Source organism: Rhinoraja longicauda, chromosome 15 (assembly GCF_053455715.1).
Source record: "Rhinoraja longicauda isolate Sanriku21f chromosome 15, sRhiLon1.1, whole genome shotgun sequence".
Lineage (NCBI taxonomy): Eukaryota > Metazoa > Chordata > Chondrichthyes > Rajiformes > Arhynchobatidae > Rhinoraja > Rhinoraja longicauda.
The window spans coordinates 33,887,225-33,913,680 of NC_135967.1; the positions used below are offsets into that span (position 1 = coordinate 33,887,225).

Below are 26,456 nucleotides of genomic sequence, written 5' to 3' on the forward strand. Positions count from 1 at the left end.
TTTGAATGAGGACTCCCATCAACTATAGTAGAGGGGGAGCAGTGTTTCCTGAAAATTTAGGTCATTTCAGAGAGTCTAGCGACACAGCATGGAAAATGGCCCTTCAACCCACTGAGTCCACACCAACTGTCGATCACCTGTTCACACGAGTTCTATGTTAGCTCCTGGGGTTAGAGTTAGGATTAGGAGTATTGGAGTTGGTGAGGAGAATGGAAAAGTCAAGACCATCAATGTCACATTGGAAATGGAAAAATTCGAGGGAAGGTGGTATCCATGAGGAAGAAGGGGTCGTCAGTGTGAGGTGTGGACTTGTTGCCAAAGAGAAAGGTATGGAGGTGGAGGCAACAAAAGAAGAACTAGACATCATGAGGGGTCTGTAACTCATTAACATGTGGGTACAAAGTGAGTTCCTTCAGCATTTTATTAAAGCTTTAGAGCTTGCTTCACCCTCTTAATTCCAGATTCTTGTCTTTGTGTTGCTAGATAAACCTAGTGTGTTACTAGTTGGAGTCAGACCATAGAATGTGTTTTATTTCTTGTGTATTCCATCCATGTCAAAGTACAGATATTCCCAGACTTATGTACAGGTTCTGACCCGTGGACCCTTGGGTAAGTTGGATGTTACATAGGTCGGAAATGAAAGCGCTATTGTGCGTAAATTTACTGTTCAAAGTGGAGACCACGTGGGAGGTCTGACACTGAGACCACGAGGGCATCAGTGGGCTTAAAAATTGCTTATGTAAGTGCGAGTTTATGTACATTGCAGATTACATAAGTCGGGGAATCTCTGTATAGGACTTCCTGAAGCTTCAGCATCTGACAGCATCCAGAGAAACAATGGACAGATGTGGCTTTAAGCTTATCAAAGTGAGCAAAACTTCCGGAGGTTAGATACTATGCTTATCGTGTACTTTAGGGTAGGATAAGTTTAGGCTCGTTATTTTATAAACTTTTCTGTGTGTAGCAGGAGGAATACCCAGAAATAGAGATCCTGTGGCTGATGACTCGTGCTTGGAACACTGGGGCTTCCTTGTATAGTTTTGGGAAATATTCTGAAGCAGAACAATGGTGTGGACTGGGAATGAGGTTTCTGAAATATCTGGGTTCTCTTAGGGCCAGCTATGAAAGTCAGGTAAGAGATCTGTCACAATAGCATTGCTCAATGTTATGATAAATTACAAAAACCTTATTCTCCATTAATCTTCCCGTTTAACAATTGCATTTTGAACTCATTTAACACACTATTATAGATAAAATTTTCAAGGTACTTCACAAGCATAATTGAGAAAATTACAGTAACCCAAAGAAAGGAATTTTAGCAGAAGGTGAGCTAAAACATCTTCTTCTTCTTAAGCCCTTGGATCCTCTAGGGAGCATAGGCCATTGACAAATGTCCTCCACCTCACTCGGTTCTTTCAAGATCTCCCCAGTTGAGCCCACTCCCAGACATTCCTGCCTGGACACCTCTTCTCCAGCTGTTCCTGGGGCGACCTCTTTTCCTTTTTCCTTGGGGGTTCCATTTCAGGGCTTGCCGGGTGATGTTTGTGGCAGGTTTTCTGAAGGTGTGTCCAATCCAACTCCATTTTCTCTTTCGAAATTGCAAGTCAATGGGATCCTGGCTTGTTCTTTTCCACAGGTCCACATTGCTTACTTTGTCTCTCCTCCAGATGTTTAGTATTCTCCCGAGGCAGGTGTTATTGAATCTTTGCAGCCTGTTTGGTGTGTGTTTTGTTGTTCTCCATGTCTCTGATCCATACAGCATTACCTGCTTCACATTTGAATTAAAGATGCGTACTTTGGTGTTGATTGAGATGTATTTTGAACTCCAGATATTCCTGAGCATGTTAAACACCACCCTAGCCTTATTAATTCTGTTTTTTATGTCTGCATCTGCCCCTCCGGTGGTGTCCACAACACTGCCTAGGTATGTAAATGTTTCTACCTCCTCCAGGGCAGTGCTGTGCATGAGGATAGGGTTGCTGGTTTTGGAGTGGATCTTCATCACCTGTGTCTTTGCTGTATTGGGTGTCAGACCAAGTTTTGTTGCAGCTTGTAAGAGTCTGTCCATCTTCTCCTGCATTTGTATCTGTGTATGTGAAAGGAGAGCTAAGTCGTCTGCAAAGTCAAGGTCATCTAGCTGTTCCCACATTGTCCACTGAATTCCATTTATTTTCCCTTCAGTTGTTTCCATCATGATCCAGTCAATTGCCAGGAGGAACAGGAATGGTGACAGTAGACATCCCTGCTTGACGCCCGTCTTGACACGAAAGCTCTGGGAGAGCTGGCCTGCATGCATAACTTTGCATGAGGTTCCATCATATGAGTTCCTGATTAAGTTTATGATCTTGGTGGGAATTCCATAGTGGTTCATTAGGCGCCATAGTGTTATCCTGTCTAAGCTGTCAAACGCTTTCTCAAAGTCGATGAAGTTGATGTGTTACATTCACTGGAAAAAAGTGGGAGTTGCAGAAACATTGACGGATGAAAACCAAATGACACCAAATGACACCAAAACCAAATGACACACTTGGTTGAAGAAGGTGCCCCAGTGACGGGAAACATGATGCTTCCCTGCCAAACCCGCAAGGCGCTGGGAAGCTGACACACCTTCTGACACCAAAGAAATCCATCCTTGTGGGGACATGGAACACCCGAACCATGTTCCAGACTGGCAAGGCTGCCACTGTTGCCAACAAAATGGTGCGCTACAATCTCTCAGTCCTGGGCTTGGCAGAAACAAGATGGACACAGTCAGGGGAGATCAAATTGGCCATTGTGCAGTCCATTATTTACTCTGGAAAGGAAGATGAGAGAGCAAAACATACAGAGGGAGTGACCATAATGATGACGAAGGACACTAGAAAGGCTCTAATGGCATGGAAACCCATCAGCTCTCGCCTCATCTCCGCAACCTTCAAAACCAACAAGAGAGTGAAAGTCCACATAATCCAATGTTATGCACCCACCAACGATGCAGAGGAGGAGATCAAAGACAGGTTCTATGACAGCTTGAACCACTTACTTGGTATTATTGGAGCAAGAGATCTCATTATCCTGATGGGTGACTTCAACGCCAAGATTGGAGACCAAAACGAGGGATATGAGGCAGCAATGGGAAAACATGGAGTGGGGAAAATGAATGAAAATGGCGAGATATTTGCTGAGACCTGTGTTAACAATAACCTAGTGATTGGGGGAAGTATATTCCCGCATAAAACAATTCACAAAACAACTTGGGTATCACCAGATCATGCCACAGAAAATTAAATTGACCATGAGCTAAAACATGGTCAAAAGGAAATTTTAAATAGGCTGCCAATAGACATGGATTGAAGATGAGAAAAATGGGATGCCAGTGGCAACATTAATAGACATTGACAGTACAATAATTAATGCCCTTTTCAGGTTGTCTTGAGAATATTAACGATCAATCTCATGGAATTGGAGTCACATGTATGACTAACCAGCTATTGATTCCTTCCTTAACTGAGGACTCTGTTCTATAGAGTCTCACTAATAACTGTTACAATCATAAAGACATTTGTCAAACCACAAATATTAGCTTCCTGCATTGAATCAATTTTGGATACAGTTTTTAAGGGCTGTTTTACTGGCCAGGTTATGATGGGCTTCTGTTCCTGAGAACTGGTCATAACTTAAACTGTACATAAATTAAAGAGCAAAAAAGGTTTGTGGGAGAGGATTACAGTAACAACTATAACTGGAGAGCAAGCAAGAGAGGGAAGAATGGCCACTGGACCAACCTCACTGACTCAGTGAGTGAGTCTGGTTAGTGCTTACAGCATTGCTCAGCTCAGCCTGCCAAATGTTGCAGCTTGTGGGAACAGGAGGATGGTTGGGGAGAGAAGGCATACGGAAATGCCCTGTCCCTGCACCTCTGCAACAGCAGAAGAATCCATCCCTATCCATCCCGCCGGTCATCCAAACATGCTTTGGTAGATATGGTATGTCCATACGCCAGCCGTTCATGACCCAAACATAACCCAAACTCTCATTTGGACTTTGTGGAATCATACTGTTTTGACTGACTTACCTTGTTGAAAAACTCACTGAAATCCATGTAGCTCATATTAAATGCATCACCCTCACAATCCTCCATGTTACTCCTAAATGGGACTCTGTTTATTTATTCCGTAGCATTTAATATTTATAATGGCTCAACTAGATCCAGAGCCTTTTTTGATCTAAATAACCAAACTAATTGTTGACTAAATTAAGTGTTTGGTGAAGGAGTAACTGAATGTTTATTAATTAAATATTTTGAATCTGATGAAGAGATTGGTGTCTTCAATCATGTGATTAACCATTATTTTACTTGTTTGACCAGAGGGCACTGATTTCCCAAGGAGAGTAATCTTATGTCCTTGTGGTTTCTGCAATAATGGGAAAAGAAGCTTTATAATCTTTTCTCCCCACTCTCTTTTTTTAATATTTATATATTTATATAACATAATACATAGATCTAAGTCACAGAGATACAGTCAGCTTAAGCTTCACTGTTCACTGGAAACATTTGACAAAAGGCTGCAATAGTTTTGTTTAAGATCTATAGGCATGAAAGATACTACTGTATTTTATAGATGCATTTTAATTAAAACATCACTTTGTATATTTGGTTTGTGGAAGAGGATAAAATGTGGTGGTATTGTCAATTTATTATTAAAAAAATCTGATACAGCAGGCAACCCCAAAGTATCACATTCAATCTTGATTTATGTAATAGCCAAATAGTGAGGTGGTTTATGGTGAGTTATAAACTCATAACAAATGTTACTTTCACTATCGGAGGGAGACACAATTACAGGCTTTAATCTCCTAAATAACACAATCTTGTATTCCCTTATGGTTTCTGCAAGAAACTGTAAGTGTAAATGATTTTGATGTCTGACAAAGTTCAATTAAGTGCAGCTTTTGATGAATTAGGATTCCTTAAAATCCACCAATAGAACAGATGAGAGATAAAGACATTTTGACTGCCTATCTTGTCTACATTTGACTGAGTGACTGACACATTACTTGATTGTTTCAACAGATGATGGGGCTCTACACTGAAATTTTGGATAGAATGGATAGAGAAAAGAAGATTCTCCCTATCGAAGAGTAACAGAATTTCTATTCACTGGACATGGGATATTTCAGGAATATGGAAAGGTAGTTCTCTGGAACAGTAAACCTATCTAAATTATCTATTCTATTTGTTCCTTTTCATAAGAAATGTTCGTGTTAATATTAATTTTATATTTGTCACAAACAATAAGACCAATGAGGAAAACATTAAAAATTATATTTGTTTCTTTGGAGCTTATTTGAATTTCATTGAAGTTTAAAATAAAATGTAAGGTGATATCCAATCCTAAACTACATGACAAATTTAATATTTTAGGAATAGTATTCCATATTCTGGGTTGCAAATGTCAAATTTGTGAATAATATACTGGCTTTCCAGATATACTAAGAAGAATGTTTTGAAAACACTTGGTAATTTGTTAGGATACAAACCTGTCAGCATATTTCATTTGCTCAGCTTTGTAATGTTTTGTTGCTAGCCTGTCAAGAGTATGAGACAATTGTTGTAGATAACACACAAACAGCGCGTATATTTAAAATAAACGGTGACTTTCCAGGGAATGAAGGACAGTTGTTTGAACATTAATTACCCTGTTATAATGTTAAAAAAGCATTATAAATTAGAAAATCCCCATTAATATATTAAAAAAGAGATTCCGAATAATGGCTTTTGCCACCACTAGAATTTCTTTGGAACAAATCAGGAGTCTTATGATCATGAAATTTGAGTTGTCAATTTCACTGTTTGTATTTGACCACAAGCAGATGAAAATGCATCATCTATTTCAGTTGCCATGCAGGTTGTGATGTCATTGCTCTATTCAGTTTATTTAGCTGTGCTGCACGTTTTTGATTAATCTAAGAAAATTATTTTGTGTGTAATCTAAATGTAAAGGTACAGCTTGTTGACATTTATCTTCTACCAGTAAATTCAGTATTATTTCTTAATCGTGTAACATTTTCTCAGGCAGTTTATCAGGATTGAGGATGACTTACTTTCACTCTGTTTTTTGGATTTTGGAGTTGACTGATAAGCCATTGTAATCCCATTGTAGCTCCCATGTCTCACGATTGATAGGTAGGCAGTGTTTGAAGGATGGACAGGTAGATGCTTCGTAACATAACGGAATCTGGGGAAATGGGGAGAAAGCCAGTACCCCCAGGAACGGGGTGCTGATTTTGGATGATCAGCCATGATCATTTTGAATGTCGGTGCTGGCTCGAAGGGCCGAATGGCCTACTCCTGCACCAATGTTTCTAACATTGTGCACTCTGTACCGTTGTGTCTTTGTGGATTTTGCATTTTTTGAAGATGGCTGTGAGAACATCCTTGAATCATTTCCTTTGTCCACAAGATAATTTCTTATCACAAAAGAGCTCAGAATCAAGTGTTTCTGTAATCTTGTGTTGAAAATATGAGCAATGAGGCTTGCCCAACAGAGCTGACTAAGTGAAGTCAGGAGTCTTTTTCTGGGAATGCTGGCATAGGAGTGGAGTCTGTTGTTGGTTTGCATATCCATCCAGCAGATTTGGAAGAATTTGTGATGATAGCATTGGAGGTATCTCCCCAATGTTTAGGTTTAGGTTTACAATTGTCACATGTATGGAGGTACAATGGAAAGGTTTGTTTTGCATGCGATCTTATCAAATCAGGTAATACTATACATAAATTCCATCAAGCCAAACTCATATATTGACGATTTAGATGAGGGAATTAAATGTAACATCTCCAAGTTTGCGGATGACACAAAACCGGGTGGCAGTGTGAGCTGCGAGGAAGAAGCTATGAGGCTGCAGGGCAACTTAGATAGGCAGATGTATGGCAGATGCAGTAAAATGTGGATGTGTGAGGTTATCCATTTTGGTGGCAAGAACATGAAGGCAGATTGTTATCTGAATGGTGTCAGATTAGGAAAAGGGGAGGTGCAACGAGACCTGGGTGTGCTTGTACATCAGTCACTGAAAGTAAGCATGCCGGTACAGCAGGCAATGAAGAAAGCTAATGACATGTTGACCTTCATTATGAGAGGATTTGAGTTTTGGAGCAAGGAGGTCCTACTGCAGTTGGACAGGTCCCTGGTGAGAATGCACCTGGAGTATTGTGTGCAGTTTTGATCTCCTAATTTGAGGAAGGACATTGTTACTATTGAGGGAGTGCAGCGTAGGTTCACCAGGTTAATTCCCGGGATGGCGGGAATGGACATATGATGAAAGAATAGGTCGACTGGGTTTGTATTTGCTGAAATTTAGAAGACTGAGAGGGGATCTTATAGAAACGTATAAAATTCTTAGAGGATTGGACAGGCTAGATGCAGGAAAAATGTTCCCGATGTTGGGGGAAGTCCAGAACCAGGGGTCACAGTTTAAGAATAAGGGGTAGGCCAGTTAGAACTGAGATGAGGAAAAACTTTTTCACCCAGAGTTGTGAATCTGTGGAATTCCCTGCCACAGAAGGCAGTGGAGGCCAATTCACTGGATGTTTTCAAGAGAGAGTTAGATTTAGCTCTTAGGGGCTAATCAAGGGATATGAGGAAAAAGCAGGGACGGAGTACTGATTTTAGATGATCAGCCATGATCTTATTGAATGGCGGTGCTGGTTCAAAGGGCCGAATGGCCTACTCCTGCACCTATTTTTCTATGTTTCTATCTTTCTAAGTACAGTAGGTAGAAGGGAAAGAAACAGTGCAGAATATCTGCATTACAGCGCAACAGTTCCAGAGACAGTCCAATGTCCACCGTGAGGCAGAGGAGAATTGGACTATACCCAAGAGTTACTCCAGCACTTTGTGCCTTTTTTTGTAAATCAGCATCTGCAGTTACTTGTTTCTCCATATTGAAGGACCTTTCAGATACCTGATAAGAAGGGAAGAAGTCTGACGGTGTCTCGTGGTGTGCACTTTCAAGCTTTTGTATGTTCTGCCTGATGGGAGCAGGGAAAAGAAGGAATGATTGGGATGGGAAAGGTCTTTGATTATGTTGGCTGCTTTCCCGAGACAGTGTCAAGTATAGATGGCATCAATGGAGGAAAGTCTGGTTTGCGTGATGGACTGGACTTTCCACAACTTTCTGCAATTTCTTGCTGTCTCGGGCAGAGCTCTTCCCAAACTATAATGCAGTCCAACAGGTTGCTTTCTGTGGTGCATCTGTAGACATTTGTAAGAGACTTGCCAAATTTCCTGTCTCCCGAGGAAGTAGAGGTATTTGTGTGCCTTCTTGTCTCACTTCAATATGGCTAGTCCACAACAGATCGTTGGTACCAAGGAACTCAACCTTTTCTATTTCTGCACTATTCTGGTTCTGGTTCAGGTCGATTACTGCGCAAACACCTCATAAGTGGTTATCTCGTGCAGGTTGGAGTGAATAGAGTAGTGATTAAATTTTGAAGTGGGCCTTTTTGACCAAGTTGAGATCTAGTTGCTCAATTCCCTTTTTAAATGACTGAACATCGGGAGCAGCACGTGTGTTGGGTGATAACATATTCCATTCCCTTTACCAAGAAGTGGCAGTTTGAACAAACGAGCACATCACCCTATTATCCACAGAGTAATGGAAAGGCGGAGAGCAGTGTGAAAGTTGCGAAGTCATTGCTGAGGAAGGCTAAGGCTGCCGGAGCTGACCCTTACCTGAGCATACTAGCTTTTCGCAACACACCAACACCTGGCATGAGTAGCAGTCCAGTTCAAAGATTGATGAACAGACGTACCAGGACCATTCTACCGACTACTCAGCGGCTGCTCAAACCTGAAATTCAGAAAAAAGTAGGAGATGAGTTGAGAGCAGCTAGAGACAGACAAACAGACTATTACAACAGAGGATCTCAAGATCTGATTCCCTTGAAAGCTGGTGAACCAGTTCGAGTGAAGCCGACCGATGATCGACATCAGTCCTGGAGGAATGCTGTGGTTGTAGGCCGTGTTGCGCAACCCAGATCTTATGAAGTCAGAACCGAGGACGGCGTCATCTATCGTCGGAATCGCCGTCATCTGAGGAAGACCAACGAGCCGTGTCATCGCGCTGATGTTGACCTGGTGACATCGCCTGAACCGGAGCGAGACCATCTGAGGAAGACCAACGAGCCATTTCATCATGTTGATGTTGACCTAGATGACCTGGTGATGTTGCCTGAAGCGGAGCGAGAAAATCGACCTATGAGCCAACCACCGTCAAACCCTGACAACAAGATCTGGTAGATGCGTTCGAAAACCACGCTATCTGCAGGATTATGTGCCCAAATAAGGATAGGGCTATTAGGTTATGTTTAAAAAGTTAATGTTATATTTTCGGTTATAGTTTGATATGCATTGTTTTATGGAGAAGTAGTGGTAATGGCCATTTTAAAACGAAATAAATAAACAAACAAATTAATCCATTTTTAAAAAAGGGAATGAGGAACCAGACATGTGTTGTTCAAAGTTTAGATAATTCCGAGCACTGAACTGTCGCAGATCCAAGGGAGGAAAAGTTGGAAGCTACCACGGAAATGGCTTGTCAAAGGCATGTTGGAAAATGGACTTGTGGAGACATGTTGGACTCAGTGAAATAAGATGCCATGGAAGAATTTAATTTATGGCTATACATGTAAAGTTCCTGCACATATCTATTTTGTAAATAAAGGGGGATGTTATGGGAATAGCGCACCCGGTGGTGCAGAACCGGGGATATATTACCCATGAAGCAGTAGCCAAGGAGATCCTGAATTAAAATGGCTGAACCCAAGACTCGAGTGTAAAGCCTCTGTTAATTAGTTGTGTAGCTGTAATGGAACAGGTTACAGAAAGGAAACACACTAACAAAACACTGAGAATGCATTTTTATGGGGCCACCCCATTGAGAATTATTGTGGAGGTGTTTTCACCTATCATCTGTGATTGTAGACTGTGAATTGGAAAGTCAAGGAACCAGTGACAGAGGACAGTGCTGACTCCAAGGTATAGGAGTGTGGCGATGAGTTTGGATGAAATTATGGTGTTAAAGGCAGAATTATAGTTGATAAATAGGAGCCTGATCTTGTTATCTAGGTGTTCTAAGGAGATGGCACCTGCTGTGGATTTGTTGTGATGGTAAGCGAACTGCATTGGATGCATCACCACCAGTGTCTCAAAGTACTTCATCGTGCCGGATGTCAGAGCCACTGGATGGTGGTCATTTAGGCACACTCGCCTGCTTTTCTGTGGCACTGGGATGATGGTGGTCTTCTTAAAGCAGGTTGGGACCTCAGAATGTGGTAGTGAAAGGTTAAAAAGGTCTGTGAATACCTCTGCGAGTTGGTCTGCACAGGTCCTGATGATGCAGCCTGGGGCTTCTGTGGATTCACTCTCAGGAAGGTCGATCTTACATCTGCAAAGTAACCGTTGGTACAGGCATACCAATTGTGTGTTGAGCTGCCCACTGTAGGTTGTTAGAATAATGGCACATTGAATAACTAGGAACACTTTGAGATTTAATATGGTGAGTAGTTTAGGGAAATATGGCTAAGATGATTTTTGAAATGCTTTCTCAAAGGATGACCCAGTTTGACCATGGATTAAAGTTACAATGCAAAATGGCCAGGTTGGTATGAAATGGTGGAACGTTTTTCTGGATAATGCTGAGTTTACCTTTCTGCAACATAGAATTTAGTTCAATTGTATGCAAAATAAACCCACCCATGAGGTAGTTCATGTCCAACCTTTGTGACTAAATAGCCACAGGATTGCAAACATTGATTTATTTTTGTTATTTAACTTATCTACAAAAAGTTTGATAGCTGCCTGTAGAGATGGTCAAAGAATGAAGTCGGATGAGTAAATGTATAAAGCTGAGCATTATTGGCATGTGTAAAAAAAGTTGAGAGTATTTAATTGTCATATCTACTGACAATGGAACAATTAAATTATTACTTGCAGCAGCTTAATAGGCCTATAAACACAATACACATAAATAAATATAAGTAAAAACAATCAATTAATAACCGTTATGCTAGTGCAAAAAAGGCAAAGTCTATAATACAACCAGAGACACAGTCCATTGAACTTCATAGTTGCTGAGGTTAGTGTTGTGTGGTGGTTGTTGGGAAGATGCTATTCTTGAATCTGGTGTTCATGGTTTTCAGGCTCCTGTACCATCTTCTTGATGGTGGGAGTGAAATGAGAGCATGGCCCAAGGTGGGGTGTGCATCTTTGACCATGCTGGCTGCCTGTTTGAGGCAGCTCCTCCTCTAGAAGCTTTTTATGTGGGGAGGTCAGTACCTGTGTTGGACCCTCTTCATCACTTGTCGCACCTACATGGCGATTTTTAACAACTTGTTTATATGCACATTGAGTCCTTTGAACATTAGCACTACCCAGTCTCAACACAACAAATTCTCCACTTTTCTGTTATGTGCATTAAAGCAGATAGCCTCCTTTCTCCACATTACATTACATAAACCATGTCTTTGCCAATTCACTCAGCTTGTTATCTCCAATTGAAACCTCTTACATTGCCCTACCTTCTCATGGTTTCATATCAACAGCAAACTTGGAATTATAAGGTTTTGGCCTCTCAGCCAATTTGCTGTTATAGATGATGAAAAGCTAGGTCCCAAACACTGATACTTGTGATATCCATTAGTCACAACCTACCAATTAGAGAATGATTCCGACTCTTTGCTTTCGGAATGATAAACACTTTTCAATCAATGTCAGTATGTTATTCCCATTGTTTTAACCTTGTTAACCAACTTCCTGTGTAGGACCTTTTTCATGCATCTTCTGAAAATCCAAATGCACCACATACACTGCTTTCCCTTATTTTACTTATCACATCCTCACAGAACTTTGACAATTGGTCAATGGTAAACCACGATATTGGTTTATATGGGGTTCAGAGGGATTAGATAATTAATATATCCACAAATTGAGTTTGATAGTAAAAGCAAGAACACTTCTTTTATGTTTTTATTTTAATGAACCCTCAATTAGTCCATTGCTGTCCTGGCTTATCTCATGTCTTCTATTCAACATAAATATAAATCGTCAAAAAAATCTGCTAATGTAATAAATTGGTCCAACCTATTCTGCTTCCTGAGCTGCACTAGCTGTAGACCTTGATTTAATTTTAAAACTCTTCTTTTCAAATCCTTCCCTGTGCATTGTCCAGCTCTGCAACACTCACTTTGGATTCCTCCAATTCCACCTAATTGCACAGCCCTATTTTAATCAATCAATGCATTTCTGTACTGAATCACATCAGTTTTTTTCAATTGCATTAAGTTTAAGCATCATCATATCTGTTTAACGAAGGATTTCAACATTTGTCCTAATATTTCCTTCCACAGCATGGTGTGACATATTATCTGATAAACACCCCTTATTGGGGCTTTTAAGTTAAAGGCATCATATAAACGTATTTAATTTATTACATCCATTTATATTTCACTGATACTTGAGATAGTTGGTCAAAATGGCTACATGGGAAGTCATTGATTGACACATGTTATATACATTTTTGTTGTTTCTTTTTCCAGATTTTTCTGTCAAAGATGCTCATTTCTGATGAGACACAGGTACCTTACAAATGTTGCATAGGCCCAACCTGAACCTCTGCTATTTAGCACGAGGCCATTTAATCATAGGAAGTTATTACAAACCAGTCTTGACCTTGTCCAATCTCCCCTTTAAGTGTACTTATCAGCAGTGATAATTAAAAATGCTGATTGCAGCAAGAATGCATTTTTTGTCTTTAAACCAAGAAATGTGAAAACAATTGCAAACATGTGTTCTTGTTGCAATCAATCAACTCAATGTGGATGAATAACATTTTACCTTTTTAAAAGAGCATGTTCTCTTTTCCATTAACTACTGAACAGGGTATCTAAGTTTCTGTTCTCATTTCTGCATTGTGGAACTTTCTACCAGTATTTTTGTCGATGAGTGAGTTTGGTCATTCAATCAAAATGTTTTTGGCTGATAGATACCACGAGGGAACAGAAATAGTACTATCCATACGTTCATAATTCACAAAATTGAAATAGATTCAAAGTGAATTTGGAATGAAGGTCCATGTGACACTAACAAATACATTGGCGGCAGCAAAAAAGTAAGAGGCTGAGCACTACTGCTGATAGAGGTTACTGGGTATTCTGCATGATTGATTGCAATTTAGGTAAACTGGACAGCAATAAGGAAAGAACAAACCTATGTGTGTAAATAATAACAGGTAATACTTAATTCAGCAATCTTGGGGGTGGTTTTGAAATTAGAGACAACCACAATTTAATTTGATTTTAATTAAAGTAAACAGGTTTTTTATAGCCCATTTTATTTTTAAATAATCTGGAATAAAACATTATTCCTTTCAATTTGCCATTATTCCAATATTTGGAACCCTAAAGTTATTTCACACATGTAATCAGGGATTGTTATGCATTAAAGGGTTTATAAAAAGATTCTTCTACGGCTGTAGCCAGGAGACTTCTCGTCGTAAATCTTGGATTACAGAACCAATTCCAAATTGGAGATTTTTTTGTAAAAAACTTTCCAACCATTCGCATATAACTACAGAGCTGAGAGAAAGAATGGCTTCATTACTATTTACTACTGAAAATCCCTAACAACAGCTATATTTTCTTAAACAGAATATACAATGTTTATGACCCAAGGGACAGAAAGCCAAAGCTGCAGTTTTCTTTTTGGCAGCTTTTATTTTGCAGGGCATAAAATGAACATCAGTAAAATGATCCCACACCAACAAATTTAATTTAGCTGGGCTTCAGATTGCCAGTTAGATCAAGAGTATGTGTATTGAATGATCTGCAGGGAAGCCTCCTGCAGATCAATCAACACTTTCAAAAATATGCATGTGTAACACACTAATCCATTTGAGTATTAATTTGTCTGTTCATACTCCAATAAAGCTAGAGATGTGATCACCTGGATACCACGTGAATTTTCATAACATCAGGGACTAGGGGTAAGTAATATATCATAGTTAAGAAGAGTTGTTACTAATTGATGCTGTTTGCCCACATAGTACTTTCATACTCTTGGTGATTCTTAGATCTCATCTGCACATTATATTCAGTGCTTCTCCCATTATTATTTCCAGTACCATGATAGCCTTGACCACAAGTTTGCCTGCTCACTTTATGCCCATGTGAACTGATTATGCCTAAACTATACTGGTAACATTCCCTGTGCAATATTTCCTCCCAGTTCCAACCTTAAATTACATCATTTCTGCACACAAAGCATAGCAGAAGAGAATTGTTATTTAGTGACAAAGTGCAAACATCAGATTAATATTCCTAAGTATTTCAAATAGTTCAAATGGCTACATTTTTTCAAATTCTCCTTCTCTGACAATGCATTGATGATGCAGAATTTAGCCCTTTGTAACAATTGTAACACATTGTTAGCTGGCAAAAACTATAGAGCAGGGATGAAATCTCTAGTATCTTTCTAATAGCTCCAGACTATGGAAATTGTTTATTGGTAATTTGCCAATGTAGTAGGTCTTGATAAATGATATTCTCCATTAAAAAAAAATCTTGCAATCATGCTTAAACATCAGTTAAAACAATTTAGCACCCATTCTGAATGCCGTTTCAAACCTTCTAAAATATACTCTGCGGCTTGTACTTTACTGTATGGTGCACATAAAAGATGTCCAGCTTCAAAACTTCAGATAGAAAACATTTTCTCGGTTTATCATGTATTCATTTTGTTATGAAATTGAGCAGAATTGGAAATACTAACTGAAAAAGATATCCTGATTTAAAGGCCAGAATTTTTCTTTCAACCTGATACCATGTACTGCAAATAGTGAATAAGAAAAATAAATTGCAGATGGTTAGCCCTCTAATTATACTAGAGTTTAGATTTAAACTTAATTTTTTTTTTAAAGTATTCCCCACCTAAAATCTTTAATTGCCCCCTTGGACTACGTTGTGCAGGCTAATTTCAAATACATATAACTGCACAATAATCAACTGGAACAGCACAGCAGGTACACAGCACATTTTACCTTGGAAATCATACTATCTCACTTTTTAAAACAGTTAATGCTTTTGTTAAAACAGTGGACAAAGTAATTTAAAGGACCTTAAACACAGTGCAACTTCAATGACTTAGTTTTCGCATAACAAACCCGACTGCAGAATGAACATTTGGATAGTAAAGGAGCAGAAGAGGCAAATACCAATAACTTTAGTAACTATTACATTGTAGACAATTTGTAGATCAAAATGTCTTGCCAAATAGAAGTCACCGCAGGAACTTCCACAGCCTAGCCTGTAATATGCAGAAAAATGATAATGTGGGTCTTATGACACTTAGGACAACTAGTGAAATGAAACATTTAATTGTTTTAATGTGGCAAAATAATTTAAAAACATGTTCTTCATAAATTAACACCGCCACAATTATTTTAAAGTAAAATGACTTAATTTCATTAATGCAGATATCAAAATTAAAAAATAAATTGGGATAACTAAGCAAAATCAAAGGAAGTCCCGACAAAAAAAAGACTAATGGAGCTTATTTTAACTAGCCACTGGGTGAAATCAGCTTTCTCTCAGTGTAAAACAAAGTTCTAAAATCAGAACTCACATTGCAACATTAAACCTTTTGGATTTTTCCATTTGACAAATTGCATAACACTTCTCTGAGGTCTGCCACATTGGTCTTAAGTATATTTGTTCATTTTACTACGAGCATTCGTTAATTTTGCCCAATTGGCAATTGATAATCACTTAATAATATTGTGTAATTGTCAACTATGAAAGTGTGATTATAACAGTGTAGAAATCTAGGGGCAATAGATCAAAGTAGTAATCTATTTAAATGATACTGCTTGGTTGCTCATATACTTTGGAAATTTTGTGATGGAAGTGAAATATTCACCTCATCAGAAAAATAGGAAATTGGATAGGCATCCACCTGCTGTATAATGGTAAGTATCCTTCCACTCATGCAAGTCAACATTCCAGTCTTGTATCATTCCTGTTACTATATACAATAACGCTGTCTAGTTAGACAGGCATATAAGCCCCAGTCTAATGAACATGGTTTAGGCCAATTATCAAAGTTACTTCACTGAAACCCCTGAGAATTAAATTTTTTTAATTAAAAATAAAACTTCATAGCCTGTTATCTGCAGATCTGGAAGGAAGCAAAACCCAACCACAAAAATGGAACATTTGAAAAATATTCCTGTGGCACAGGGAAGAGGAGAAATGAATCCAATGCAGAATGTCCTTCTGTGTTACAACATAGGCACTTGATCTCCCTTTCTGCCCAAAACTATGAATTATTTACTACACATTGGTCTAAGCTTGCCATTATATGAAGTTGGACTAAATAAAATAGAAGCCACCAAGGCTTCATCTCTGTCAATTTAGCAATGCTTTCTATCTACCTATCCATTTGTTGCTGTGTGAACTGTTGCAATTACCATTAGAAAATAAATTTTACATTATAGGTAACAACAGTTGAACATAAAATAGTGGTCCACATAAAAGGCCTGGACTAACTGCACTTTCATGTTAACACAGTCATCTTCTGGGGATATCTAATGATTACTTTGTGATCAAAGTTTCAGTTTTATTTACACTAGAAATGTATAAATAATTGAGTTTACATGCAAGGTTGATATCTTATGGATTGCAAAATGATTACTGTGATTAAATTTAAAACCAATGTCAGTGATAGATAGGTGTCAGTCATATGCTCCAAAGATGAATAAACTAACTAACCTATTGCAAGGGGAGGTGTGGCAGCCGGAGCTCTCTGAACTCTCATACTTACTTTTCTATTTAAAATGATTGCCGTGCCCAAAGATGCACCTTATTCATGGGATTGGCACATATTTCAAAAATTACACCTTGCATTTCAAACAATTTCATTTCTAATAACCTTGTTATTTGTCCCCTGCTTACTTACATCCCACCCCCATAAAATACCAAAACTCTGAGTAAAAATAGGCAGAGTGCTTTAAAAAGAATGCACTCGATCTGCCCAATTTAGATACCAGTTCCAAAAAAAAATCTAAGACTACCTTTGACAAAGCCACACTATCTGTCCTTCATGCTTTTTAGGTAAAACAACTGGCTCAGTTGTTTGCACAGAGTTTCTGTTAGGTCATTCTACTTTTATTTGGGAGAACAAAGCAGATGATTTATCTTGGTTCCCTCACTTTGTGCAACAATTGTATATAAATACATTAAAGGAACTAAGTACTTACATTGTGTATTGACAGTTAGATCAGATTTGTAAAGTTATTTTTTGTTGGATAATGATATAGTAGATTTCCACACCACCACAAATTCAAATTAATTCCCGTTGATTTTACAAAAGGGCATTTCGGACAAAGACATGATACATTTCATTCGTACAAAGCCATGTGAGAACAGCAGTCAGAGCAACTTACATTTTCTTTATCATTGGTCAGCTTTTACTCAAATCACTTTTTAAAAAAACAGCAAAAAAAAAGTAAAATGTCCATGCAGACAACCATGGTTTGATGTGTAAAACAATGTGCAATTTAATATGTTGAAAATTATTACTTTATATTTTCATCTAAAGTACCACAATGATTTAAATTCTAGTTTTCATTCTCCTCCTCCTCAGGTGAGGAATTGTATACAATGTGTGTCTTTAAAAGCACTGCTATATGTTATCACCGAGGAGTAGAGTGGTTTTCTTTTCTCCTTTCAAACCCATCTCCATTACGAAATTTCAGAAAGATCATTTTTAAGGATTTGTACTGATAACCCTGTGAACACTGGCTCCTTAAAACCACCACTTAGTCCATATGAAACTTTCGTAGCTGATCTTCAGGTAATACAAACATACAAAGTCAATGCAATCCTGGTCCCCTTTCCTGAAGATGTTCTTTAAAATACTCAGGTGTGCATTTCCATGTCGTTGATGGAATTCCATAAAAACCATGCAGTATGGAAACAGCCACAGCGACGGTGAGGATTCATAATAACATAATGAGAAAGATAAAACTTGATATGCAACATATCTTAAAAGGGGGTACTTTTCCCCCACAACATCTTCTCTCTAAACATTAGAGCATGCTTAGAGTTTTTCAGATGAAGGAATCCAGATGTAGGGACCAGACTGTTCTTCAATGACCTGCTTAATTTTGTTATATATCTCCTCTAATGAATCGCCCTGTACAATAGCTGTGGAAAACAAAAAGTACAACTGTATAAAAAGTAAAACACTAATGTCAGCAAACATTTTATCTGCAAGAAATGTATGAACAGGATACAGGGGTGGGGGAGCACAAAATCATGCAGACAGGAAGTATCAGGAATGATCGAACAACTCAATTGAACGAAGAAACAGAATTAAATGAAACATTGAGCAATAGAAATGTCAGGCAAAAATTAAACTGAAATTGGCCATTTAGTCAGAAAAGACACTTTGGTATTTATTCTTCCACAGCGATAGTAGCCTTAATTTTATTTTCCTTCAACTGCCCTCTACCCTAAATCTTGACAACTCGTAAAGTCTTAACTTAATTCAATTGAACCTTAAATCTATGCACCATTGCTCTTGATCCCTCAAACATGCCAAAAATTGTTCATGTCTAATTTGTGTCGTCCCTTCCTAATTTTAAACAACTTATAAAATTACTTGCTATCTATAATAGAAACAACTCAATTTTCCCAAGTTTTCATCTTTCATAGAATAGTGCAGCACACCTAGTTCACCTTGGATGAAGGGATTAAAAGTACCATTAGCAAATTTGCAGATGATACAAAGCTGGGTGGTAGTGTGAACTGTGAGGAAGTTGCTATGAGGTTGCAGGGTGACTTGGACAGGTTGTGTGAGTGGGCGGATGCATGGCAGATGCAGTTTAATGTGGATAAGTGTGAGGTTATCCACTTTGGTGGTAAGAATAGGAAAGCAGAGTATTATCTGAATGGTGTCAAGTTAGGAAAAGGGGACGTACAATGAGATCTGGGTGTCCTAGTGCATCAGTCACTGAAAGGAAGCCAATGGAATGTTGGCCTTCATAACAAGAGGAGTTGAGTATAGGAGCAAAGAGGTCCTTCTGCAGTTGTACAGGGCCCTAGTGAGACCGCACCTGGAGTACTGTGTGCAGTTTTGGTCTCCAAATTTGAGGAAGGATATTCTTGCTATTGAGGGCATGCAGCGTAGGTTTACTAGGTTAATTCCCGGAATGGCGGGACTGTCATATGTTGAAAGACTGGAGCGACTAGGCTTGTATACACTGGAATTTAGAAGGATGAGAGGAGATCTTATCGAAACGTATAAGATTATTAAGGGGTTGGATACGTTAGAGGCAGGAAACATGTTCCCAATGTTGGGGGAGTCCAGAACAAGGGGCCACAGTTCAAGAATAAAGGGTAGGCCATTTAGAACTGAGATGAGGAAAAACTTTTTCAGTCAGAGAGTTGTGAATCTGTGGAATTCTCTGCCTCAGAAGGCAGTGGAGGCCAATGCTCTTAAGGATAGCGGAGTCAGGGGATATGGGGAGAAGGCAGGAACGGGGTACTGATTGAGAATGATCAGCCATGATCACATTGAATGGCGGTGCTGGCTCGAAGGGCCGAATGGCCTCTTCCTGCACCTATTGTCACAGGAAAAGGTCCTTTGGACTATAATGTCCATGCCGAACATGATGGCTCCTTTTTAAACTGTCCAGCTGCTTCTTTGTGTAATCTCTGAGCTCAAAACTGACAACCAAAGTTATTCAAGTATATAACTCCTCTATTACCTCAATATTCTTAATGGATTGTGAAGCCTAAGACTATATTTGTTAGTCATACAGTGTAGAAACAGACCCATATCCCTCTAAACCTATCGTATCCATGCAACTGTCTAAATGTTTCTTAAATGTTGCGATAGTACCTGCCTCAACTACCTCCTCCAGCAGCTCATTCCATATATTCACCACCTTTTGTGTAAAAAACGTTACCCCTCAGGTTCCTATTAAATTGTTCTCCCCACACCTTAAACCTATGTTCTCTGGTTCTCGATTCCCCTACTCTGGGCAAGCGATGCTGTATGTTTACCCGATTTATTCCTCTCATGATTTTGTACACTTCAATAGATCACCCCTCATCCTCCTGTGCTCCAAGGAATAGAGTCCTAGCCTTCTCAACCTCTCCCTATAGCTCAGGCCCTTGAACCCTGGAACATCCTCTTAAACTTTCTCTGCACCCATTCCAGCTTGATAACATATTTCCTGTAACATATTTCCATAGTGTCCAAAACTGAACACAATCTCTAAATGTGGCCTTGCCAACATCTTATACAATTCCACATGACCCCCCCCCACTTCTATACTCAATACTCCGATGAAGGCCAAAGTGCCAAAAGTCTTTTTGACCACCTTATCTACCTGCGAACGCCACTTTTAAGAAACTATGTACCTGCCACTGTATGTTTCTTTTTTTTCCTGGTCAGATGTACAGCACTTTGGTCAACGTGGGTTGTTTTTAAATGTGCTATACAAATAAATTGACTTGACTTGACTTGACTTGTACTCCTAGATCTCTCTGCTCTACAACACTCCCCAAAGCCCTACCATTCACTGTGTCCGTCCTGCCCATGTTAGACTTCCCAAAATGCAACACCTCACACCTAAATTTCATCAACTATTCCTTAGCGCACCTGCCCAACAGATCGAGATCCTGCTGCAATTTTTGACAACCATAATAATGTTGATGATGCAACATTGATTTTTGGCAAGATGAACTGAAGTAGATCTCCCTTTATACCCGGTCCATTTTAAAGCAAAAGAGGTCCATCAATTCCAAGTTACAGATAACATTTCTCTTTGCTAGTTCTCTCTTGTTTCACCCAAAATGTAAAGTGGAAATTTGGATTTGGTTTAAATTTCTCACACCTTTCGTATGTTTTCCTACCACTCAACTATCTATTAAAATGATTGTCAAATCTTTCAAGTGATAAAAAAAATTGTAGGGAATATTGTAGGGAAAACACCAACCTGTGAAAAATTCTCCAAATTCCTGCTCCAGCTTCAATGCTTTCTCAAAGGTTTTGATTGCCTGTTCTTCAGTTTGTCGTTTATTCATTTCCCTATTGAAAAAAAGCCTGAAGATTTAACTCTTTTGGATCTTTAACATTCACTGGTTCCTTGAATGGTTTTACAATATAAAACTCCTCTTCATTACTAGTCTGAAAACTGGATCATGCTCCAAAATCAGCAAATACTGGGAGGCATGTGCCTATTTTTGCACAATAAGAAATTTGTATTGGATTCAATAATGTACACAGGATTACTGAACTACTTAAAACAACCAGTGTCTTTTAAAAATGGAAGTGTACCCTGTTTAACAATAAAAGGAAACAGAACAGCCAAGCACAGGAACTGACCCTTCAATAGACAATAGACAATAGGTGCAGGAGTAGGCCATTCAGCCCTTCGAGCCAGCACCGCCATTCAATGCGATCATGGCTGATCACTCTCAATCAGTACCCCGTTCCTGCCTTCTCCCCATACCCCCTCACTCCGCTATCCTTAAGAGCTCTATCCAGCTCTCTCTTGAAAGCATCCAACGAACTGGCCTCCACTGCCTTCTGAGGCAGAGAATTCCACACCTTCACCACTCTCTGACTGAAAAAGTTCTTCCTCATCTCCGTTCTAAATGGCCTACCCCTTATTCTTAAACTGTGGCCCCTTGTTCTGGACTCCCCCAACATTGGGAACATGTTTCCTGCCTCTAATGTGTCCAATCCCCTAATTATCTTATATGTTTCAATAAGATCCCCCCTCATCCTTCTAAATTCCAGTGTATACAAGCCTAATTGCTCCAGCCTTTCAACATACGACAGTCCCGCCATTCCGGGAATTAACCTAGTGAACCTACGCTGCACGCCCTCAATAGCAAGAATATCCTTCCTCAAATTTGGAGACCAAAACTGCACACAGTACTCCAGGTGCGGTCTCACCAGGGCCCGGTACAACTGTAGAAGGACCTCTTTGCTCCTATACTCAACTCCTCTTGTTATGAAGGCCAACATTCCATTGGCTTTCTTCACTGACAATAACTCAAACATGATGCAAAGTTAAATTAATATTCTCAGTGATCTACATCCATCCATTCCCTGCATATTTATATGCCGATTTAATAGCCTCCTACATGCCACAATCATCTATTTTATACCACACCTGGGAGTGTGTTTCAGGCATTCATCACTCTTTGTGTAAAAACTATCTTCGTCTGACCTTAACGCCATGCCCTTTATTCTTTGACATTTCTACCCTGGGAAGAAGGTTCTGACTGTCAACCCTATAGATGCCTCCTATAATTTTAGATTTTTTTTATCAGTTCATCCTTCAGACTGATACTCCAATGAAAATAATCCAAGTGTGTGCAATCTCTCACAGCTAATACCTAATCTAGGCAGCATCCTGATAAATTCTTGCTATTGAGGGAGTGCAGCGTAGGTTCACCAGGTTAGTTCCCGGAAATGGGGGGAATGACATGATAAAAGAATGGGTCGACTGGGCTTGTATTCATTGGAATTTAGGATGAGAGGGGAACTTATAAAAACATATAAAATTGTTAAGGGATTGGACAGGCTAGATGCAGGAAAAATGTTCCCCATGTTGGGGGAGTCCAGAACCAGGGGTCACGGTTTAAGAATAAGGGGTAGGCCTTTTATGACTAAGATGAGGAAAAACCTTTTCACCCAGAGAGTTGTAAATCTGTGGAATTCGCTGCCACAGAAGGCAGCGGAGGCCAATTCACTGGATGTTTTCAAGAGAGAGTTAGATTTGGCTCTTAGGGCTAACAGAATTAAGGGATATGGGGAAAAAGCAGGAACGGGGTACTGATTTTGGATGCAGCCATGATCATATTGAATGGTGGTGCTGGCTTGAAGGGCCAAATGGCCTACTCCTGCACCTATTTTATATGTAAACCTGTTCTGTACCCTCTCTTCCCCTCTGCATTTTCACCAATAATATCTGTAACTGATCTGCATTGTGTTTTATCCTTTAATGTCCTTCAGTGTCTGCAATTAATCCAAACATATTAACCAGTCCAAATACATTTATGCCAAGCTGTTTATATAGGTCCCTGCACACAGGTCCCTAAAGAATACCACTGGTCATAGACCTCTAGTCAGAATAACACTCTTACACCACCACCCTCTCTTCTATGAGTAAGCCAGTTCTGAGGATATCTTATGGCGCTTATTTTATATACTTCTATCAGGTCTCCCCTCAGCTTCCAATATTCCAGAGAAAATAATCCCAAATTTGTCCAACCCTCCTCATAACTAATACCCTCTTATCCAGGCAGCAATCTGGTAAACCTCCTCTGCACACTTTCCAAAGCCTCCACATCCGTCTTGTAATGTAACGACCAGAACTGCACACAATACTCCAAATGGGGCCTAACCAAAGTCCTGTAAAGGTGCAACATGACTTCCTGACTTTTATATTCAATGTCCCGACCAATGATGAGACGATACCATATGCCTTCTTTACCATTCTATGTACTTGTGTTGCCACTTTAAGGGAGCTATGGACCTTAACCTCAAGATCCCTCAATGCTTTGAAGGGTTTTGGCATTAACTGAATACATTCCCTTTACATTCAACCTCTAGAAGTGTAACGCCCTCACAGCCCCCATTTCTGTATCTGATCTATATGCCACTATATACTTTGACTGTCTTTCTCACTGTCCGCAACTCCAACAATTTGAGGTCATCTATAAACATAACTAACCGACCTTAGTCTTAGAATAAAGGGGAGGCCATTTAAAACTGTGGTGAGAAAAAACTTTTTCACCCAGAGAGTTGTGAATTTGTGGAATTCTCTGCCACAGACGGCAGTGGAAGCCAAATCACTGGATGGATTTAAGAGAGAGTTAGATAGAGCTCTAGGGGCTAGTGGAATCAAGGGATATGGGGAGAAGGCAGGCACGGGGTATTGATTGGGGACGATCAGCCATGATCACAATGAATGGCGGTGCTGGCTCAAAGGGCCAAATGGCCTCCTCCTGCACCTATTTTCTATGTTTCTATGACCCATTTACATCTAAATCACTTATCACAAACAACAGGAGTGCCAACACAGATCCCTGCACATCACCACTGGTTGCAGTCCTCTAGCCAGAATAATATCCTTTCACCACAACTCTGTTTTCCACAAGTAAGTAGAGCTTTAATATGAGAGGGGCAAAATGTTCTGAATCCGAACCAAGAGGTCACAGTAAGTCCCATGCATTTTAATTTTCTGGATCAGAAGATCCAGATGAGGGACTTTATCATGAGGGACTCTTAACACCCATGCAGACAGCATCCACTGTTCTACTCTCATTGATCATCCTCTCCAACAGCTTCCCTACCATTGACACGAGGCTCATTGTTCTATAATATCCTGGATTATCTTTATTTGCTTTCTTAAATAGAGGAACAAACATGGTTACTATCCAATCCTCCGGGACCTCCCTTTTCTATAATCTGTTCCTCTATCTTCCTGTAAGCTTAAAGTTTAATCTCATTGCAGTGTTTGCATCTTTTTTATTTTTGAACTCTACCTACATTGGCTCAGTGGATGAACCTTCCACTTTGTCCCTCTGAGTGCCACTGTAATATTCTCCCTGATTAGTAATGCAACTCCTGCACCTCTCTATCTTGTCTGAAACATCGAAATCCTGAAACATTGAGCCGCCAATCTTGCAACCAAGTCTCTGTAATGGCCACAACATTGTAGATGCTCCTCGACTTACGATGTTTCGACTTACAATATTTCGACTTTACGATGTACGATACACATTCAGTAGAAACCATACTTCGAATTTTGATCTCTTCCCGGGCTTTTCCCGGACTCACAGACCTGTCCGCTGCTCAGACTGGCAGTGTCTTATGCGGTACGATACTCTCTCGTGATGCTGGGAACGGCAGCGAGGCGCAGCTCCCAGTCAGCTACGATTTGGAGCTGCCATGGCTATGATGTTTGGTAGGTTAGGTGTATTAAATGCATTTTCGACTTACGATATTTTCGATTTACAATGGGTTTATCGGAATGTAACCCCATCATAAGTTTAGGAGCACCTATAGTTCCTTGCATTGATCCAGAATTCATCCATTTTACCCATAATACTGACATTGAAATAACCACATTGCAGCCCATCAATTCACCATGTTCTTAAACCTGCCCCTGTTTATCATTCCTTTGAAACTGACTTATCATAACTCTACCCTGTTGACCAACTGCTCTGGTTGCTATACTGAAAGTATTTCAGGGATTATAGGTTTTCAGAAATGCTGTTCTCTCCATCAACTCACATCTGAGCCAGATCCATATCACAAACCTCAAAGTCTCTTCTCGATGTACCTCAAAACTTTATGGTGAGTGTTGCCCGACGAGTGTAGAATTAGTGCTTGACCACCTGCGGCATATTGGATGTTTAGTGCCAGTTTTGAAATTTAAATTTAAAGTAACTACTGGTCTAGGAACTCAATTCAAGAAGAAGTGTTCTTGGAGGAGATAATTTGTAAAGGCGGAATTGAAATTAAATAAATTTTCTTTCCTTGCTGTGAAGATAAGTTGGCTGAAAGTTCACCTGCTGGCATTTGAGTGAATGTCATGTATAGATGCAGTCAGTGACATTCCAGGAGGTCGTAATTACTACTCACACAGGTTTAAAGCAATCAAACATATTCAGCTGTGTAGACTCATTTGTCATCAGAAATTTCCAGTAACTACCATATGCCTCGACAAGAAACTACATTTCCAATGAGGAAAGAACAGTGAAAGTTTAATTTATTTGAAGTATAACGGGAAGCCTCTCCAGCGAGGAATATATAATGTTCTATCAACTCCAATTCCTTAGGACTGAATTTATTAAATTTAACATTAAGGAATACCAAGCCACAGGGAAAACCTTAACCACTAAATGTAACTCAACCTCATCCCCCAACAGTGACTGATTGAAAGCTTCACATGTCAAGGCATCATTCAAGAGGACAATATTCAGTAAGCCAACCTACTTTACTTTTCTTTACAACTTTGGTCCCAGAAGCCAGATAAATGAAATGTAATATTAGAAAACATGATACTATAATTAAAATGGTAATTCATCTAGCCACATAGAGAAAATTGCATACTTACATGAGGGATTGCACAGATCTGGGTTTGATGAAAATGGCAATGGAATAAAGTAGTGCAAGCTGTAACCTCTTAATCGCATTCCCAGACACATCAAGGATGCAGTGTTTTCCCTATACAGATGAAAGTGACAACGTCAATTATGTGGTCAATGAAATGGGTTGCAATTCAAAAATTAAGATCACAAGGCTAGATAAACAAGATAATCAATATATTATTTGGCTATCCTCTCCTGAAGTCAATTAAACACATGCATCCTGATGGTGAGCTCTAAAAGC

At 39.4% G+C, this 26,456-nt stretch overlaps 2 protein-coding genes across 11 annotated transcripts in view; one reads left to right on the forward strand and one right to left on the reverse strand.

The window, feature by feature from the left end:
* The window catches only part of tex11 (testis expressed 11), a 67,473-nt gene extending 62,348 nt beyond the window's left edge, over window positions 1–5,125 (forward strand). Inside the window, exons 21-22 of the mRNA XM_078411850.1 lie at window positions 965–1,132; window positions 5,054–5,125. Of these exons, the coding sequence (XP_078267976.1) occupies window positions 965–1,132; window positions 5,054–5,125 (240 nt within the window). The remainder of the gene's footprint in view (window positions 1–964; window positions 1,133–5,053) is intronic.
* Window positions 5,126–11,025: 5,900 nt separating this feature from the next.
* Window positions 11,026–26,456, reverse strand: part of dlg3 (discs, large homolog 3 (Drosophila)) — a 358,637-nt gene continuing 343,206 nt past the window's right edge. For 5 of the 10 annotated variants that reach the window (XM_078412470.1, XM_078412469.1, XM_078412468.1 and 2 more), the window contains 3 exons: window positions 26,182–26,291; window positions 21,040–21,131; window positions 11,027–18,238 (listed from right to left, as the gene is read on the reverse strand). In XM_078412470.1, coding sequence (XP_078268596.1) covers window positions 18,132–18,238; window positions 21,040–21,131; window positions 26,182–26,291 — 309 coding nt within the window. In that variant the 3' untranslated portion in view covers window positions 11,027–18,131. Of the gene's footprint in view, window positions 18,239–21,039; window positions 21,132–26,181; window positions 26,292–26,456 lie in introns of all 10 variants that reach the window. The other 5 variants (XM_078412472.1, XM_078412471.1, XM_078412477.1 and 2 more) reach the window with 2 other exon arrangements.